This window comes from Chelonia mydas, chromosome 11, assembly GCF_015237465.2.
Source record: "Chelonia mydas isolate rCheMyd1 chromosome 11, rCheMyd1.pri.v2, whole genome shotgun sequence".
Taxonomy (NCBI): Eukaryota; Metazoa; Chordata; order Testudines; family Cheloniidae; genus Chelonia; species Chelonia mydas.
In genome coordinates, this window is record NC_051251.2 from 75,979,935 (window position 1) to 75,999,209 (window position 19,275).

At 41.5% G+C, this 19,275-nt stretch overlaps 1 protein-coding gene across 9 annotated transcripts in view; it reads right to left on the reverse strand.

Annotated features, from left to right (window-relative positions):
* DIP2A (disco interacting protein 2 homolog A) overlaps positions 1-19,275 on the reverse strand; it is a 237,154-nt gene that overhangs the window by 78,085 nt on the left and 139,794 nt on the right. For all 9 annotated transcript variants that reach the window (XR_005227324.2, XR_005227325.2, XM_037912377.2 and 6 more), the window contains 6 exons: positions 17,077-17,316; positions 9,714-9,842; positions 7,962-8,081; positions 5,873-6,070; positions 1,924-2,015; positions 332-442 (listed from right to left, as the gene is read on the reverse strand). Coding sequence is in view for 7 of the 9 variants with exons in the window: in XM_037912377.2 (XP_037768305.1) it covers positions 332-442; positions 1,924-2,015; positions 5,873-6,070; positions 7,962-8,081; positions 9,714-9,842; positions 17,077-17,316 (890 nt within the window). In the remaining 2 variants the exon portion in view is untranslated. The remainder of the gene's footprint in view (positions 1-331; positions 443-1,923; positions 2,016-5,872; positions 6,071-7,961; positions 8,082-9,713; positions 9,843-17,076; positions 17,317-19,275) is intronic.

The window sequence follows — 19,275 nt, forward strand, 5'->3', positions numbered from 1 at the left end:
TTAGGTATTAAACTCTGCTCCACAAACATACTAGCATGCACTAAAATCTAACATTTAGAGAGAAGTACAACCATCAATTCAGCTCATGCACTGTGCTGCTTTCTTCTGCAGATAGACACTTCAGTTCTACTGCTGTTTGGATTTATAACATCCCTCTACTCTTGAAGCCATAAAAAACTATCCATCCACATCCCCTTAACTACAAAAAAACCCACTTATTCTTCTGCCTAGTTGTGGCACATTGTACCTCAAAGCAACACTGTGGAACCGCCATATTCTCTTGTAAAACTGATTATTTTCACTACCTAATGTGGCTGACACACTCGGTTACCTTTCTTGTTAGTGGTACTTCTATGGGCACAGGAACCAGGTCTGCTAGGAGGCACCCATAAAATGCCACCATAAACATCACAGGATCACTGTTAGGAAATACGAGAGCCACCTATAACAAGATTGAGCAAAGCCGGTAAAAGTCTTTTAGAGAGTCTTTTTGAAAATACATTTCCCACATATTGTTCAGGATCACAACAAGAACTGGAGACATTTAAACAATGGTAATCACCATAGCACACACATGCACATTCATCATTGTTTAGGAAGGTATACAAGCTTCACTCACTGGATGAAGCAAACTGATCTCCCTGCTTATGAATACATTATATAATCAATACAATCTTCTTGAATCAAAGGATTCCACAGAGCAATTCACTTTTATGTAGTTCATTTCCACAAACCCCTTATAAAGAAGGTCCCTTCAATCAGATTTTTTTCCAAAAATGCTAAATATAATATTGCATTTAGCAATAATTACACTGACGTTACAAGGCTTTTTTGAGACAAAGCCATTTCTGACTGTCCAACTCATCCATAATTTTGTTCAGTCTTTACTGTCTTACCAATGATACAGCAATTTGTACACAGCACATACAAGAGACTGTACTGACATTGGCCTTTTGCTTACTGTGATTCATTATGAATTCTATGCTTGCTGAAGGAAAAAAATATACAAAAAAGGAATGAAGACAGCTGCTTATTTTAGGGAAAAAATGCACTACCTTACATTTATTAGCCAATTAAACGTGATAGTGATGTTTGGAATAATGAAAATGACCTCATCAGGTACACTGATTTTGCATTGCTAGTATCGAGGCCAGTAGCTTCAGGACTTGACGTTTTGTCTGTGCTAAGAATTCACACTCCAGGTACAATAGGGTCAAGTATAAAGTCTACTGTTAAAAGGCTTGAGCAACTGAGAATAACTGTATGTTACGGGCCTGAAGCATCAGCACATACTGTCCCTGATTAGTCCTTCCGAAGAGCTGTCTAATAGAAATGACCACACCAGCTCCATGTCTGAATTACCAAGCTACCTCAAAAAGAACAGGAGGACTTGTGGCACCTTAGAGACTAACAAATTTATTTGAGCATAAGCTTTTGTGAGCTACAGCTCACTTCATCGGATGCATGTAGTGGAAAATACAGTGGGGAGATTTTATATACACAGAGACCATGAAACAATGGGTATTACCATACACACTGTAACAAGAGCTTCATCTATGGGAAGCACAGACCAGTGGGTAGCAAGCTGTAGGCAGGAGGGCAGAGGGAAAGAGCGGGACTAGCAAGGTCCTTCAACTTCTAAGCCTTGTGTGACCACCCCACCTGCCCACCTCCAGCCATGCCACCCTACCATGTGGTAACACCAGCTCCGTGCTATCTGTTTAGATTGCAAGCTCTTTGTTACAGGGACCTGTCTTATTACTTGATAGTACAACACCCAGCAAACTTTTGGATATCATATAAATAAAATAATACAGGCAAAATTCCCAATAGAACTTTAGTTCCAAAACGCACAGCTCCTTTCAAATCTAGTTTTAAACATTATTCCAGTCTTACTCCAACGCAGCACCAGTAGTTACCTACCCTGTGTCCAGGTTTGAGCAGTGGTTCATTCTTACTGGTTAGTTTGTTAAGAAGTGTATATGCTAACTTCAAGCTCCGGCTCCAGAGTTTGCCTAGAATTAGAGCACAGATAGAAGAATAAAAAAGCAACAGGCTACACTTTAAACACTGACTAGTGATCTTGGGTCCCCAACTGGGAACACCATGAAGGGGCCTGATTTTTAGAAAGCAAATGCCAAGCACCTTCTGAAAATTAGGTGCTTTTAAGGTGTCTCAAAGCTCTTAAATTATCCACAATAGAGTTACTGCCTGTCTTATTGTGCGAACACCATTATGTATGAAAAACTACTGAGTAATTAATTCACTGGGTCTATGGCTTCCATCACTTCTACTTAAGAGAACTGCCTTTCAGCAAATTGTGATTTAACAACTAAATTAGCCCAAGAACTTTTGCCTGGAGTATTAAAATATCTGGCAGCATCTTGTCAACTTTCCTCTCCGCTGATGATGCATACAAAGGGCAATTTCTCAAAATGACCCTTTGATGGTAACCTATTAAATGAATCATAGAAACACAGGACTGGAAGAGACCTTGAGAGGTCATCTAGTCCAGTCTTCTGTACTGAGGTAGGACTAAGTATTATCTAACCATTCCTGACAGGTGTTTGTCTAACCTGCTCTTCAAAACCACCACCAACAGCCATTCCACAACTTCCCCAGGTAAACTGTTCCAGTGCTGGCCTACCCTGACAGTTAGGAAGTTTTTTCTAATGTCTAACTAAATCTCCCTTGCTGCAATTTAAGCCCATTGCTTCTTGTCCTGTCCTCCTGGGTTAAGGAGAACAACGTCTCACCCTCCTCTTTGTAACAACCTTTACGTAAGTGAAGACTTGTGTCCCCTCTCAGTCTTCTCTTCTCCAGACTAAACAAACCCAGTTTTTTTCAATCTTCCCTCATAGGTCATGTTTTCTAGACCTTAATCATTTTTGTTGCTCTCCTCTGGACTTTCTCCAATTTGTCCACATCCTTCCTGAAGTGCAGTGCCCAGAACTGGACACAATACGCCAGCTGAGGCTTCATCAGCGCAGAGTAGAGCGGGAGAATCACTTCTCGTGTCTTGCTTACAACACTCCTGCTAATACAGCGCAAAAGGATGTTTGCTTTTTTTTGCAATGGTGTTACACTGTTTACCCATATTTAGTCTGTGATCCACTATAAGCCCAGATCCTTTTCTGAAATACTCCATCCTTGGCAGTCATTTCTCATTTTGTATTTGTGCATTTGATTATTTCTGCCTAAGTGGGGTACTTTGCATTTGTCCTCACTGAATTTCATCCTATTTAATTCAGACCACCTTTCCAGTCTGTCAAGATCATTTTGAAGTCTAATCCTGTCCTCCAAAGCACTTGCAAACCTCCCAGCTTGGTATCGTCTGCAAACTTTATAAGTTATAACTCTCTCTGCCATTATCCAAATCATTTATGAAGACCCCACTCAATATACCCTTCCAGCTTCATTGTGAATCACTGATAACTACTCTCTGGATATTGTTTTCCAGCCCGTTGTGCACCTGTTTCATTTAGGCTAAATTTTTCTCTAAGTTATCACGGTCTTCTCTACATAGTTTATTGGTTTTACCAAGTTCTGCTTTTACTCTTTTCATGCTTAAAACCAGGTAAAATAAAGTCAGCATTAGGTCAGTTAAAATGCATCTTTTTAAAGTACTCTATTACAGTGGCTCCCGAGCTGTGTTCTCTGGAACAATTGCTGGTCATTTGCAAAGAGGTGGCTGGTGGCAAGGTGCTGGCTCTTCTCATTTCCAGCTGATAATCCGCATTTAAAGAAGCTTTGTTGGTCACCTTCTCCCACATTTACTATCACAAATTCGTAGGGGCAAATGTTGCAATGGCTTATGTGCAAAAGGAACATTAGGAAAGTTTTTAAAATGTATGACTGGTACTCTAAAAAGGAATAATTAAATATTCCTGATTTTAGAGTAATTAGAACATTCACATCATACACAGTATTTGAATTCAGCTACCAGAATTAAAAGTCTGTTTTTAAAATGACATTTCACTGAATATTTTGACAGATATAGATAGATTTGCATTATTAATAAAAGCATATTCAGGACTACAATACTTTTATACTAGTATATAACAGAAACATACATCAAATGATAAATTATCTTATGAACAACACTTTCATTTAGCCCGCTCTCTAATTAAGAATGGTACTAGGTCTTTGCTCCACTATTATTTCAACATTAAACATACAAAAGTACATGAAGAAACTGGCTGTCCTGAATGCCATGATATCATACTTCATACTTAGCTAAAAAACAAGATCAAGAAAAAGAGCTGAAAAATAATCTCAGTTAGACAAACTCAAAATACGACTGGTTACCTTTTTAGGATTGCTTATTTTTAAAAAGGACTCCTAATTTATTATTATGACTTCAACTACTCTGCTTAAACTAGAACTAATTTCTAAGATATAAATAATGTCTGATAATTAACTATCAGTTCTGATTTTTTATTTATGGCTATCAAAAGAAAGCATCTGAACACAGTTCAGACCAATTAGCCATCTTGCTAAAGCCCCACCACTCCATCTACTCATATTAATTTATTCCATTACCTATCAAATAATGTTGCATAATTGCCTAGTCAAGTTTCTTGGATGTTTCATAGGCAATTTTAATATAATGCATAAAGGCAAAGATAATTGCAAGTAACATGCTGCTGAGCTGCCTCTGAGGAGTAACCAAATTATCTCCTAAAAAGCACCTGACTGCTGGAATACGTCCTGTTCACTGATGCAGCAAAGTTTCCTATCTGACGATTATGCTTCCATTAGCATATTCTGAATTCTAGAACTTCTGTTCTAAGTAATCATGTGAACAAGCTCCAGAAGTATCTACTTTTCGAATCTGATGAGTGCACTTTGTTCTAGTCATCTGTCCCTTTCTGCTCTACATACATGAAAACCTCACAAAGGAGGGTTGCCTTTAGTCTCCTCTTCTAGTGAGAAGAAAAGGAGTACTTGTGGCACCTTAGAGACTAACCAATTTATTTGAGCATAAGCTTTCGTGAGCTACAGCTCACTTCATCGGATGCATACTGTGGAAAGTGTAGAAGATCTTTTTATACACACAAAGCATGAAAAAATACCTCCCCCCACCCCACTCTCCTGCTGGTAATAGCTTATCTAAAGTGATCACTCTCCTTCAATGTGTATGATAATCAAGTTGGGCCATTTCCAGCACAAATCCAGGTGTTCCCCCCCCCCCCCCCCCCCCCGCAGGAGAGGGGGTTTGTGCAGGAGAATGGGTTTGGAGCGGGGGGTGGGGGGGGAGAACCTGGATTTGTACTGGAAATGGCCCAACTTGATTATCATACACATTGTAAGGAGAGTGATCACTTTAGATAAGCTATTACCAGCAGGAGAGTGGGGTGGGAGGAGGTATTTTTTCATGCTTTGTGTGTATAAAAAGATCTTCCACACTTTCCACAGTATGCATCCGATGAAGTGAGCTGTAGCTCACGAAAGCTTATGCTCAAATAAATTGGTTAGTCTCTAAGGTGCCACAAGTACTCCCTTTCTTTTTGCGAATACAGACTAACTCGGCTGTTACTCTGAAACCTGTCTTCTAGTGAGCAAGTCCAATGAATTACTATGCTTATTGCTGATGAAAAAGCCATTTCTTGGAGAATCAGTGCAGATCCCTATTGTACATTCCCCCTCCAAACTACGTTTTTCATCTTCTCTAAGATAAAGTTAATATTCAGTGGTCCAGGATACCACAATCCACACCTACATAGGAGTCTCAAAAGTGACAGAAAAATGTACTGTATTCAGCAAGTCTTTTTTATACCGAGTGAAGCAAATGGCTCATTCCCAAATAACCAGCTCTTCCTCTTTCAATTTTTTCCCCATTTTTATTAAAGGTACCAAAGTCAATACTTGCCATAGGTAAGAGTATAGATGGCTTTCCCGGTTGTATCCAATGCAGTTAGACATGGGGTTTTCGGCTGGGTGGTCCCCCAGCGCTGCAGAGCAGCCAGGAGTGATGGGGGCCAGTTGGTAACCACACCTAAGGGTTCGCCTTTAAGTACAGTCATCTGATCTCCCTCTGGCTTTGGCTGATTTGGGTCAGGCTGTTGTACTAAACAAGAAGAACATTAAAATTACAAAATTTTATGCTTGAAATGCATGTGTAAACTTAACATCTCTGGAGTCCATTAACCAGTTCCACCTCTCCATTCCTCACAGCTGTAGTGGCTTATTTCATCTTTAAAATGATGCTGTTTAAGGATCTGTGGGCTTCCTCCTTGTCAGAAAGTGTTTACCTTGGCTGGCATTTTTTAAATTCCAAATCTTCTATTTCACAAAAGACTTGGACAGATGACTAGTGAATTTGAATCCCAAGATCACCCTACAGCTCTGCTGTGGGAAAAAGACACTTCTGCTAACATGTCTTCTGCTTGTTTACATAGAGGCAAGATAGGCAGCAATTGGGGACAGGTTAGTAGAAAGGTAGCACTCCCAATGATTAGAGCAGTGATTCTCAACTCTGGTCTACTGCTTGTTCAGGGAAAGCCCTGGTGCACCAGGTCGGTTTGTTTACCTGGTGCATCCACAGGTTTGGCCGATCGCGGCTCCCACTGGCTGCAGTTCGCAGCTCCAGGCCAGTGGGGGCTGCGGGAAGGGCGGCCAGCACATCCCTCGGCCCGTGCTGCTTTCTGCAGCCCTCACTGGCCTGGAGCGGCGAACCGTGGCCAATGGGAGATGCGATTGACCGAACCTGCGGAAACGGCAGGTAAACAAACCGGCCTGGCCCGCCAGGGGCTTTCCCTGAACAAGCGGTGGACCAAAGTTGAGAACACTGGATTAGAGGGATGTTCATTTTTGGGCACTAAGTTCCCACATGATTGATGCTAAAGGTTTGAGAGGACCGGGGGACAGGTAGGATTGTAGAATATATTTAGACAGAGCACGTATCAGCGTATCAAAAGCCAAACCAGTACATTGCTTCTGTTTGTTAGGACAAGTCTACGCTACCATGCTACATCGGCACAGCTCCACCGATGCAACTGTGCTGCTGTAGCGCATCTGGGGAACACGCGCTATGCCAACGGGAGAGCGCTTTGCCGTTGGCATAATTAGTCCACCTCTGTGAAAGGTGGAAGCTATGTCAGTGGGAGAGCGTCTCTCGCCTTTCATAGCGTGGTATGGACAGTGCTTTAAGTTGATGTAACTTATGTCACACAGGGGGGTGTCATTTTCACACCCCTGAGCCATGCAAGTTACACTGACTTAAGCAGTCGTGTAGACCAGCCCTTAGATATTAACTACAATACAAAAAGAGATCACGATTAGGCTTAGGATTAGAGAACATTTGACATTCCTAACATTTTAAGGTAAAAAAACCTCCCATCATCATACTATACTACTCATATTATATTACTCATTATTAATATTATTATATTATTTACTCATATTATATTACTATAATTCTGCTCTTATTGAAGATTTTTAAATAAAATCATCTTTTGAAAAGGTCAGCCTCAAAGATGAATGTTTCATAAATTTTTGAACACGTGCAAACAAAAAGTTAGAAAAAACTATTTTGCAAATTTAATTATAGTGGTCGCAACTGGTGGGACTGCTATTAACATAAGAATATTAAACATGCAATACTAAATATGAAATCTGCAAAAAAGAAAACAATGTTTATTTAGTGACATCTAGCAGTATTAATAGCAAAAGTTAAAATAATCAGAAGAGCTGTGATATTCCACACTAGTGTTGGCACAAGGTCTGACAATCTGAAATACTGGACATACCGTAATTTGTTTTGTACTTGGAAAAGACAAGAAAGGTAAACAATACGCTGCCAAAGAACACCAACTCTGCCATGATGTAAGCCAAGAGCATAGGGGAAAAATGTTTTATAGTACTATTTAAAGAAGCAGAAATCCCTCCTCTCACATAGCTTATGGGGACAATCAGAAAACTGTGGAGATATTAGTTAACAGCTCTTACACAGCTATTACCTTCGAGTAGTTCTTCAAAATCATCAACAAAGAACTCTTTCAGTGGTGGGCGCTTTGGTCTTTTCAAGGTGTTTAGAAGTTGTTGGATTTTTGAGGAAACTCTGCTATTCACTGGAACACCTGTCAAATTCATATAAAGAATGAGCAGAACAGAGACTTACATATACGGTCCTCCCTAAACAAAATCTGTCATCTTTCTGATAACATCGGCCCATACACTGAGGAGCACATTTACACTGTGAAAGTGAAAAAGTGGGTGAAAGAGGCAGTTGTCTGGAAAAAAACCCCATCAATACCTTTAAACAAATATTAAGGTTGCTTTAAAGCAATGCTATTTACTAGCTGTTTGCCTGCTCTATGTGCCTTCTCACCATCTAATCTAGCTGCAAACAATGCTGACTTTACAAAGTTAGATAATAAACCTGAGTAATGGTGTAGGATTAACCAATGGGATGCTCAGTTTGTTTTATATAGGATAAAGGGTTTTTGCTACATCAATATTTATTCAGCATCAAAATGTGTAAAAAAAAATAAGATACTGTAAAGGAGATAGTATTTTTTTTTTAATTGAGTGAGGTTTAGAGGGTTTCACAGAGCCAGAAAAACACTACTACAATACACAACTGGACAGAAGAGAGCTGACTTATTTTTAGCTTTTGCTTATCTCAGTTTGGGGATTTCCAAGTTTGAGATTCAATATACAATTATGTTTTTGAAAATAAAAATGCTATATAACCTTTTTTTTTTAAAACACACACAACATATAGGTTTACTATAAAGATGGACCCAGGCCAGTCTGGTTGCCCAGTGGTAACATTCCTCACTGCAAAATGGGAAACCTGGGATAGATTTCCAGGCTCTCATTGACTAAGCTATTACAGTGACTTAGAGCACTTCAGTGGCAGCATACTTGGCCACTAAGGGAGAACGAATGATGCACATCACTAAGAGTAGCCATCCTCTGACTGATTAGTACATAGCATTAACTTCTTCAAAACCCTCTGCTGCAAGGATGGTGGCAAAGAAATGAAACACAGTATGCTAATGAAACACGCTAAAGGATTAAAGTGGTTCAGTAAACCATGTGCCATGCTTGCCACTATCTGCCCTGAAAAAAACACAACATATAACCTGATGACTGATACACCTTGTACTGAGAAAGCAAAGGATCAGGTGTCAAGAAAAAACATACGGAGAGGGAATGTGCATCTCTGAACCACTTCCTGGCCACAAGGCACACAGCAGCTTTGAACCAAGTTACTGGCTTTCTCTGTCACAGTGCTGTTGAAGCTCATGAATGGGAAAAGAAAGGGGACTGAGCTTCCAGAGGCAGAATACAATGATCTTCCAAAATACAAGACGGGGTAGAACAGTGTGTCAAAAGGCATGATTTACAAAACATCATTCCAGTCAACTTCACTTCATGTTTGAATCTTTTACTCATAAGAACAGCTGCAATCCTCTCTCTGATCCCTAAGCTTCAGTCCCTGCCATATACACACTGAACTACTCAAGTCTGAATCTGAATGACAACATACTTCTAGAAAAGAGATTATCCAAATATTACTGATGAGAGTCTAACTGGAAAGCTATAACCATTGCTGGCACTGAACAAACAGCAATATAATAGCCTATGGTACACTGCATATGCAAGTCAGGTACCATGGCAAATGTTATATAGACCCTCTGTCTATTCAGTGATGCAGAAAAATGGCCAGGTGTTGGAGAGTGGGATCATTTTGACATATTCACCATCTGCAGTTTCTAGTATGCTGCTGTTGTAGCCCCTAGGAATTCCTCGTACTGATGCTACTTGTGGTCGCTCATGATGCAAGTGTTCCACAAGACCCGTTGTTACGTCAGGAGGAGCGGAGTGGTTATCTGTGAGGATATAAGAAACAGACACAGAAGGCACATCAAACATCTTAGTTAAGATACAAAGTTGCCTCTCACTGTCCACTTATACTTTTCCAGCTTTTTCTCTGCAGAACCCCCATCCCAAGCCAGATAGTAAGAAAGAAAACGGCTAAAATATTGCAACAGAGACACTGCATCTTTGGGACTGGTCAGAGCAAGTTTTGGTGGGCAGCCAAGTCCCTTCCCCTTAGCCAATCTGATCACTTTGGAGTGAAACTAGAGGGGACCCACTGTGGGTGAACAGAAGGAAGGAGTGAAAGGCAGGCCGCCTCTGGTCCAGCTGGCAGAAGGTGGATGCTCCCAGAATCCAAACTAGGAAAGGAAGAGACTGAATTAGGCACTTCAGGGAGCCTCCCAGCAGGAAGAGTAGGGAGTCAGTAAGAAAAGGTCCCTGATGGGAGCCTCAGCCTATGGACTGCAGCAAGTGCTGATTTTAGATCTCCAAGAGAAAGACATTTGTGGGAAGACCCAGAAGGCTGAGGACCAAACAGGAGACAAATGCAGCACAGTTAAGCCCAAAAGATGTTGAGATCCTCATTTAAGCATGGACTTTCATAACCAGGTGTGTGGTTCCTTTGCAGGAGTGTGTGGCCCTTCTGTGGTTAGCTCCAGGCTGGATCAGAAAGGGGTAACCGTGCCTTGTTCATTGTGTTATGCCCTCATTATTTACTCATAAGGGTTACTGCCTGTCTTTTACACTCTCTCTGTTAGACTGAGTGAAATTCCTTGTTTACTGTGAGAGTTTCATTCTTCACTGGACCCTCTGAATGTTAAGAGGCCCATGTGGCTCTAATAGATGGACAGTCTTCAGCACTCGGCTCCAGAGATTACAGCATGGTTGTCACAGCTACAAACACTTAGGTCTGGGCTACACTGGGGGGTGGGGAGGGCGGGGGCGGTTTCGAACTAAGATACGCAACTTCAGCTACGCTATTTGCGTAGCTGAAGTCCAAGCATCTTAGTTCGACTTACCTGGGTGTCCTCACAGCAGTGAGTAGACCGCGGTGGCTCCCCCGTCGACTCCGCTTACCCCTCTTGCTGAGGTGGAGTACCGGCGTCGATTTGGGGATCGATTTATTGCATCTAGACGAGATGTGATCAATCCATCCCCGATAGATTGATCACTACCTGCCGATTCGGCAGGTAATGAAGACGTACCCTTAATGTTTCTGGGTACCAATGCTCACAGAGGAGTAGGCTCAAGTCTGTGAGAGACAAGAGCGAGTTGCAATCTGGTGGGATAAATTCAGTTTAAGATGCGGCTGACATGAGATGACAGAGGACACATTGTGCACCATTTACACACATTTTATATTTTAATTTTACATGGAGGAAGCAGGAGTGCCCCGGGGTGAAGCCATTGAAACAGCTTCTAAGGTTAATGGCTGGGATGCATCTGCAAAGCTGAAGTTTAGAGATGGGTTCCTACGTGGAGAGACTCCTCATGTGTATGGAGGGCTAAGCTGAGAAGTGAAGCAACAATAATCGCCTGAAAACTGCCCTCCAACAACCAGCATGCGATGACTGAGATCACACCATCTTCTTCAACGTAGGTAGAGTCCACCCACCTAAGCCTGTGGCAATGACCGTCAGTTACAGTTTTCCCTCAAGAGGGTCCAACCACCCAGGATCAGTATGTGACCCATATTAGGGAAAGAGTTCAGAACGCAGCTGCAACTGAAAAACCCACCGTCTGGAAGAAGCAATCAGGCAGGCATCAGAGCTTGAACTGGAGACCCTAGATATCCAGAGTCCTAAGGAGGAGCTGCATGAACAGAGCAGAGAGAATGAACTACCTTTGCGAGGCAGGAATACTCTGCCCCTAGTGCTGAAGGAGGTGATCTATGTCAATGAGAGCTGTGTAGTGACCTAATGCAGCTCAAGGAGCCTGAAATCCAAAGGAGGATTTCAACACATCACAGAATTCTGCACTGGCAAGGCATGGCTGCATCAGAGAAGTTGTCAAGGATGGAAACTGGAGCTTTAGGCGGCTGGATAGAGGACAGTTGGGACTTTTGGGAGCTGGGGAGATGTGGGAGGCACTGAGGGATAAGCAAGTTAGTGAGCTATTTCTGCAAAAGTGACCAGCAACGAAACAGTTAATATCGACAATTACATTAATCGTTAGGTTCCAGAGGAAACGATCCATTGAAATGAATGGGACAGCTTAAATTTTGTAGAGCTATTATTTCTGTTTGCCTGAAGACTCAGGACAACAATACTGCATTCGGTTCACCGATCTTCACGCCACAAGAGCCAGATACCCTTTTCTTCCATTAAAGTTTAGACTCCAGAGCACAATTCTGGGGCACGCTCAGGATCACAGAACACTCTGGGCTTTGATCATAACTTGGCAGTTTGCATCCATCAGACGTGCCCACTAAAATGGCCAAGACAGAGACCACCATCACTGTTTAAAAATTAACAACGTATTGTAATCTAGTTCTCACAAATGGAAGTAAACAAACAGCAGCGAAAAGTGGAGTCACAGAGCAAATGAAGCATAAACATCTGAAGTGCAAACTTTTCTACATCATCGCACCAATAGGACTCAATTCAGTTCTGGAGGAATCATCCAGGGGACAAAGGTAATTCTGTTCTCATGCCTATTCAATCCTTGATATATGTTGAGAATACCTCCAAGGGGGCCACTTGTGAGTTTCTTGTAAGCAGACGCTTGTTCACAGCAACAGCTTGTAAGAGCAATCGCCGCTTACAGGAACATTTCCCTTGGGAACACTTTCTCTGCTGTGAATTGTCAACACTCCTCACAATAGCAACAGCTGCTTAGGAGCAACAGCGCAAAAGAGCACCAATATGTTGCTACTAATGAGCGTCTACTGTATTATGTAAGGTTTCAGAGTAACAGCCATGTTAGTCTGTATTCGCAAAAAGAAAAGGAGTACTTGTGGCACCTTAGAGACTAACCAATTTATTTGAGCATGAGCTTTTGTGAGCTACAGCTCACTTCCACTGTATGCATCCGATGAAGTGAGCTGTAGCTCACGAAAGCTCATGCTCAAATGTATTATGTAAGTTGTCTACCAGGTACTTACAGGGGTCGGTCCTGCTTTGAGCAGGGGGTTGGACTAGGTACCTCCTGAGGTCCCTTCCAGCCCTGATATTCTATGATTGTACTGAACTGAGATCACAAACTCCTTTCACAGGGACAAAACCCCAAAATGTCAGAAAGTAATATTTAGTCAGTCACTCTCTCAGAACAGCCTAAATTGGAAGGGATAACAACATGTGGTAACTGAATATGAAATCTGACTTTTCAAACCATTTAAAAGGGTTTTATGATAGAATATTGAGTATTTGGCATACACCCAAAATATCATTGGTATGTCCTATTGAGCCCAGTTTTGATTACTTTATTAAAAACGGAAACATTCTTCACTTTAATAAAGCACGAAAACAAACACTGACTTAATGTAGCACACAAAGGAATGCAGCACAGATGGGAAAACTGAAGTCAAATGTACATATGAGCCGCTGACTGCAACATTAATCCACAAAACTCATATTCTGCTAAATTTACAGGGTCCAGCCTCGAGTGACAATATCTTGCACAGCTCATGATCCCTGAATGTTCCCCCCAAAATGATCACTCAAAATCACATCTGCTATGTGGCTTTGTCAATAAAAGGTCAGAAGAATACCACCACATTTATTTAGAAAGGTCATGAGCTGGGAAAGGGAATTGGGAGCCAGTAAGAAGATAATCTGAGGGAAAGAATCTTGGGGTATATGAGGACTCTAAAATTGGGAACTAAAGTGGGAAGCTAGTTTAGACCTACAGATTTGTATTAGATTTTCATTGTTTTGTCTTCAGGTACCCAGTCAGTCAAACAGGCCTTTTAAATAACTAAAAAGCTATTGAAATTGAACCAGAACAACCAGAAAAATAAAATAGTTAAAAACAAAAAACAAAACAGGAATTCAGTTGGAATGGCAAGTGGGTCCTCACATAAAATCTGGATCCAGATCTACTTCTTTCTTGGGTTCACTCTTCAACCCAACTCTTCTCAACTCAGCATTGCAAGGCTTGTCTACACAGAATACCAACACACACAACAGGGGTGCGATTGCTGAAGTACACTGAGATGCTGAGCATTAAGTGGTCCTTTAATTATTTCAACTGTGCTGATCACATATCCTGACATCACAGCTCACGCTTTTCAGTCCTCCTTTCAAATCCAGTGCCCTCCCTTGTACCTTTCACTATGTTGTTAGTCTGAATTTAGTGTACAATTGAGAACATTAAATATTCTGAGTGGTCTTCTCTGGAAAATTACTATTCAAGCTGACTTGAATGTCTCACTATTGTTGTACCTACCTTCAGAATACTTTATAAAAGCACCTTGGAATATAAAATGTGTGCGTATTGTTGAAGTCACCCATATAGTTTTATTCTACTCTACTTATCCTCGTGAACATACTCGTATTTACATTAACAATCCTTCCACAAAACATACAACTATTCCAATCCTTCCAAGTTTAGATTGCTAATATCCTTCTCAAAGTGATTAAGTACTGAGAGCCCCATAACTCCATTGTGTGAAACAGAGAATAGGCTCAAAGATCCAATTGGACTTTTCTATTCTACTTACACTCACTGGAGTCCAAAGACCACACGTCTTTCTAAAGACAGTCTGAGGTTGAGCAGCACTAACGGCTGACACAAACCACAGTTCCAGTTTCTTCTGCAAGCCTTCAAACAGGCAACCAGGATCTGGCAATGGTGCAATGCCACCCCCAGTTCCCCATATTTATAGAGCTGTAGGGAGTAGGGGATGCTCCGGGGACATGAAATAAAACATCCCTGGTGGGAAGAGAAAGATGGGCCCAAACTTATGGCTGATGATTGGTTTATGTATAAGGAATTGTTCAGAGCGGTTACTAATGGACATACATTCATATAATTAAAAACACCCTCAAAAGACAGCACTAGCAAAGGAGAGCGTACTATACTCAGCCACAGAGCTGAACCCTCCTCGTCAGCTAGTCAGGGTTAAAGAACAGTGAGTAGAGAGAGGTGGTGTGCAGAGAGAGAGAAAGAGAGAGAATATGAACACTTCAGCCTCTCGGAGCTTTCTAAAACACTAGCATTTCAACATGGAAACAAATCCTCTTGCAAAAAGTTAAGACCAGATTTGTTTCCTATTAATTCCCAAAGTGGAGAACAGATCCCTATATAAACAGAGGAGGAAGCTGGACATATGAGGAAGGGACACACTCCCCTCCCCAAGAGAAGCTTCCTGAGAGGGGGATAAACTTCCATCTCTCTATCTGGGCTTCCATTCATTCCCTGCTGCATTAATGAGCTGGAGAAAATGGCCCCATCTGGGGGGAAAGGGACTTGAAGAGTAGCAAGACAACTCCAGTTCCTACCAGCAACTGCCTATGGAGAGTCCAAAGGAGCCTGCTGCTGCAGAGAACTGGGGCACCTCGTGGTCATAAGAGAAGATGAAGGTGCCCCGTTGGAGCCTGGGTATGAATTCATGGACTGGCAGCTTCTTTTATCATTCTTAATTCTGATGACAGGCTGTAGAAAAACAAAAGTGGGTGCTTCAAGCTCAGCCTGAGGCAGAAAGCAACTGGGAAGCAGGCCAGCAAGGAGCTTGGATGGGGAGGAGCTGGGGATGAATCCTTTCCGGCTGAATGGAAAAGAAGACAGGAACACTCCCCCCGATGTATCAGAACCAGTGGAAATCATACCATAGGAAACCAGATTTGGCAGGCTGGCTGGGTTTGAAGTGTTGTAAATGAACTACTACATTGCTGTAATTTTCCACACAGATACTGAAGCGATTCAGTCTAGAGGATACACCGAGCAGACAGCAGAATGCATAGATCATTGTGCAAAGTCTGAGGATGGTAGCTGGAATGGTGGAATTAACTGAATATTTGATGAATATATTCATTAACAGTCTTTTCAGTTAAGTGTGTTTCAATTAGTGTTGGAGAAAGGTCTGTATGTTCATTTTGTAAGTCTACTGAAGTGCTTCAATATAATTCAGCAGGACCTCTGAAATATTTGCAAAGCAAATGTCTGTATATAATACATGCAGGCAACAGACCCATATAAACAAAGAAGAGAGATAAGTAAAGTGACCAAGTCCCAAAGTCTTAAGACAGAACTCTTAATGACCGCGTCACCTGTGTACGCATGAGGTAAGAACTTCAAGATATAGATCAGAGGTTAATTAAAAATAACTCCTCATTTTACGCTGTATTTTTAAACTTCTTCAAACAATTTGGTAGAGGTATCAAAAATGTACTGTTCCCCACTTCCCAAAGGATCTTTTAGTATTATATAACCACTAGACCATTATTAAACACACACACATGCACAGACACAGCATCAACCTTCACCAGTCTAGATGAAATAATCCCTTACACTTTAATTCTAGAAAGAAAAGGAGTGGGCTTTTCTCTGTACCACTGAGTCTCCCAACTGCAGAAGACCACTATTCTGTAAGAACTCTCTAGGATGCGTCCAGCACCCTGGTAACCCTGAGTTCTAGCCCTGCAGTGTTAGGGAGAAGGAGGCAGGACTATTGCTTGAACGTGGGTTACAAAAACATTTTGTTCAACAAATATTTCTGTGCTTTTCACGTCCGTTCCAATATTAAGCGTCATTCATGACAAGTTGCATAACTTTCCTCTAGACAATAACTCTATACCCAGATGCATCGTGTACACGCTGTTAATCCAAACGTTTAAAAACATGTGGGTCAGCACCTAATCTAAATGTAAATCTTGTATAGCATTCCAACGACCTCTTGTTCATGGAGGTTTTCCAACTAAATTACCTTTGAATCCCAGATCCTGAAGTTACTTGGGCTAGACAAGTGGATGTCAGAAGACATGTCCTGAACATTTGATACCTCCTTTTGAAATGGTGTTTCTTATGAACTAGGAAAGGTACCTTTGATTCGATTTACCAGGACACTAACATTTTAGCAAGGGAATGCTTGTTTGCAATTTGTAAGTATCTATTTCTGTTTATAGTGGAAAACAATACACGACACATACCTGGCCCGTGGATCATACTTTAGTTAGAAATACTGCTTAGAAAAGTACGGCACTCATGAGAATACCTGACTTTCGTGTTTAACCACACATATTCTTCAGGTTTGCTTGACCAGGTCTTTACTCTTTTTAGCGACAAACAGGCGGTTCTTTTACTGACCTAGCTGAGCGTGCGCCATAAGATCTGCAAGCACAGTGGCAGCAGCGGTGGCAGTACTGGAAGCAGCAGCAGGTTTCCCTCCGGGATGGGATGAGGTGGAGGATGCAGAGGATGAGGTGGAGGAGCCCTGGATAACCCGGTTAAGCCAGGGCTCTACGCTGGAATGGCTCTGGAACGGAGTGGAGGTGATCCGCCCTTGCCGACGTAACGAGCCCTCATCTTCTGAGGCAGACGATGTGTCTGTGATTAAAATAATGATGACAGGCATGTAATGTAGGAATGACCCAATAAAGGGGAACATGAAGTCTCTCCATGTTCTCCATTTGTCGTTTCTCATGCACTAAACATGAGACGCATGTACTAAGCATATGGCACGTTCACATGCACAAATTCTGTTCCACTGCCACCCTTTCACAGGGTGCTTAACTTCTATGCAGGATCACTGGAAAACAATGTCTGACAGCAAAACATTTCATTTTAACTGCTTTATTTGGAATGACAAAAATATAATCTGCTAAATAAACCACTTCTGCCTAAACTATTGAATACATACAGTAACAATGTGGAATAAGGACATATACCCTTCGCGCACACCTAGTGCTCTCTATTTTTGTGTAGTCTGAGTAGAACCACCCCCACAGTTAAGAATTAAAAATTCAGCATTGTTTTCCATTTGAACCCCTGCATAACTTGATTCCTTTTTCTAGATTCATAAAACAATTACAGCAAAAAGCACACCCAGAGGCCAGCTCATTTACTGCTGGTAAATCTGTGCTGCTCAATGAAATATTTATTTTACATTTGTTTAGTTTCATCACAACTATAAAAAATTAGGAACCCAATCAAAAAAGGTATGTGTATTACATCTAATCGAGTGCATTACACGGATGAAACTTATTGAGGCCTTTTGTTATAGTGGAGCCAGCCACGCATTGCTACAGCTAAGGTTTGATAACTCCTATTTTAACTGCCTGCTTAAAGTTATTTAGAACTTTCTGAAACTTTCATCTTCTGGACTAATTTTCCATGTTAGAAATCACCACCTTTGGGCGGAAGACAAACAGCTCAAGGAAGTAAGGTTTGCTTGGTTTTGAGTGACAAAGCAGAGGGAAATTAATTTTGTTGCATTATGGAAAAATTCTTCTTTTTTTTTTTTTAAAACAATAGTTCTCCAGCCAAAATAGCTGAGGTCTGAAGCTGAAATTGGGCATGGAAGTAGCCATTGCTGAAGAGGGTTGCATGGCCTTTTCCTGAGAAAAACTGGTTCTTGCCCGGACAGAGGTATGAGCATCTGAATCTCAGTGTTCACAGCATTTATTTTATTTTTGCTACGCTCATTAAATGAAAAACTAAGGAATGACACAGCGCACACGTTATCAACTAATGAGTGTCACAGCAAACTGGTTAGTAATCAATAATCTAAATACATTCACACTGAAAGAGATAACTGAGGCTGAGGGAAAAGCTACTAAAGACTGTAAGGTGAACAGAAGGTCCCTTGCCAGGTTTTTTAAGGTGTGAAATTGTGGAGGAAAGGTTCCAACCAGCCTTGGAAGGCGTGAAGGGGCTGAGACAAGGGTTGAGGACTCTGAATGACTCTCAGGACCATTCACATTCCCTCAGTCTCCATCAAACCCCACTGGGCTGACAGGTTTCTCCTGGCCATAACCTGACAGACATTTTAGAGCTCAGCAGCTGGGGAAGATGCCTTGCTGGGGAGTTCTTAAACTACACAAGAACAGGCATTGTCCTTTGGTGAAGCCTAGGATCTCTGCCAGGCCAGACATTTCCCAGTAGTAGAGATCCTGAGAGTCACAAGAGAAGGGTCCTTTCGGAGAAACAGCAACAGTGCAGGGGAGAAGTGGCGTTCAGATGGTCTAGGAGCCAAATAGCTTCAGATTATGGCATTTACACTGCTCTGTACAATTTGCATAAACCAGCAAAATCTTGGAGGCTGAAGCTCCTCCTCTGGATATTTTTCTTCCAGACTTTCTCAAATGATGCTACGTGGGCAGGAGACAGAGTTAACGTGGAATACATGCAATCTTAACTTTGGTATTTCCTAACCTTTGTATGCTTAACGGTTCAAATGTAATGTACTATGAACAGTTTTGATATGGAATTGCATGAAGAATCCCAGATTACATATAGCAACAAACATGAATATTGCCAGATAACTCCAGGGAATAATGTATGAAG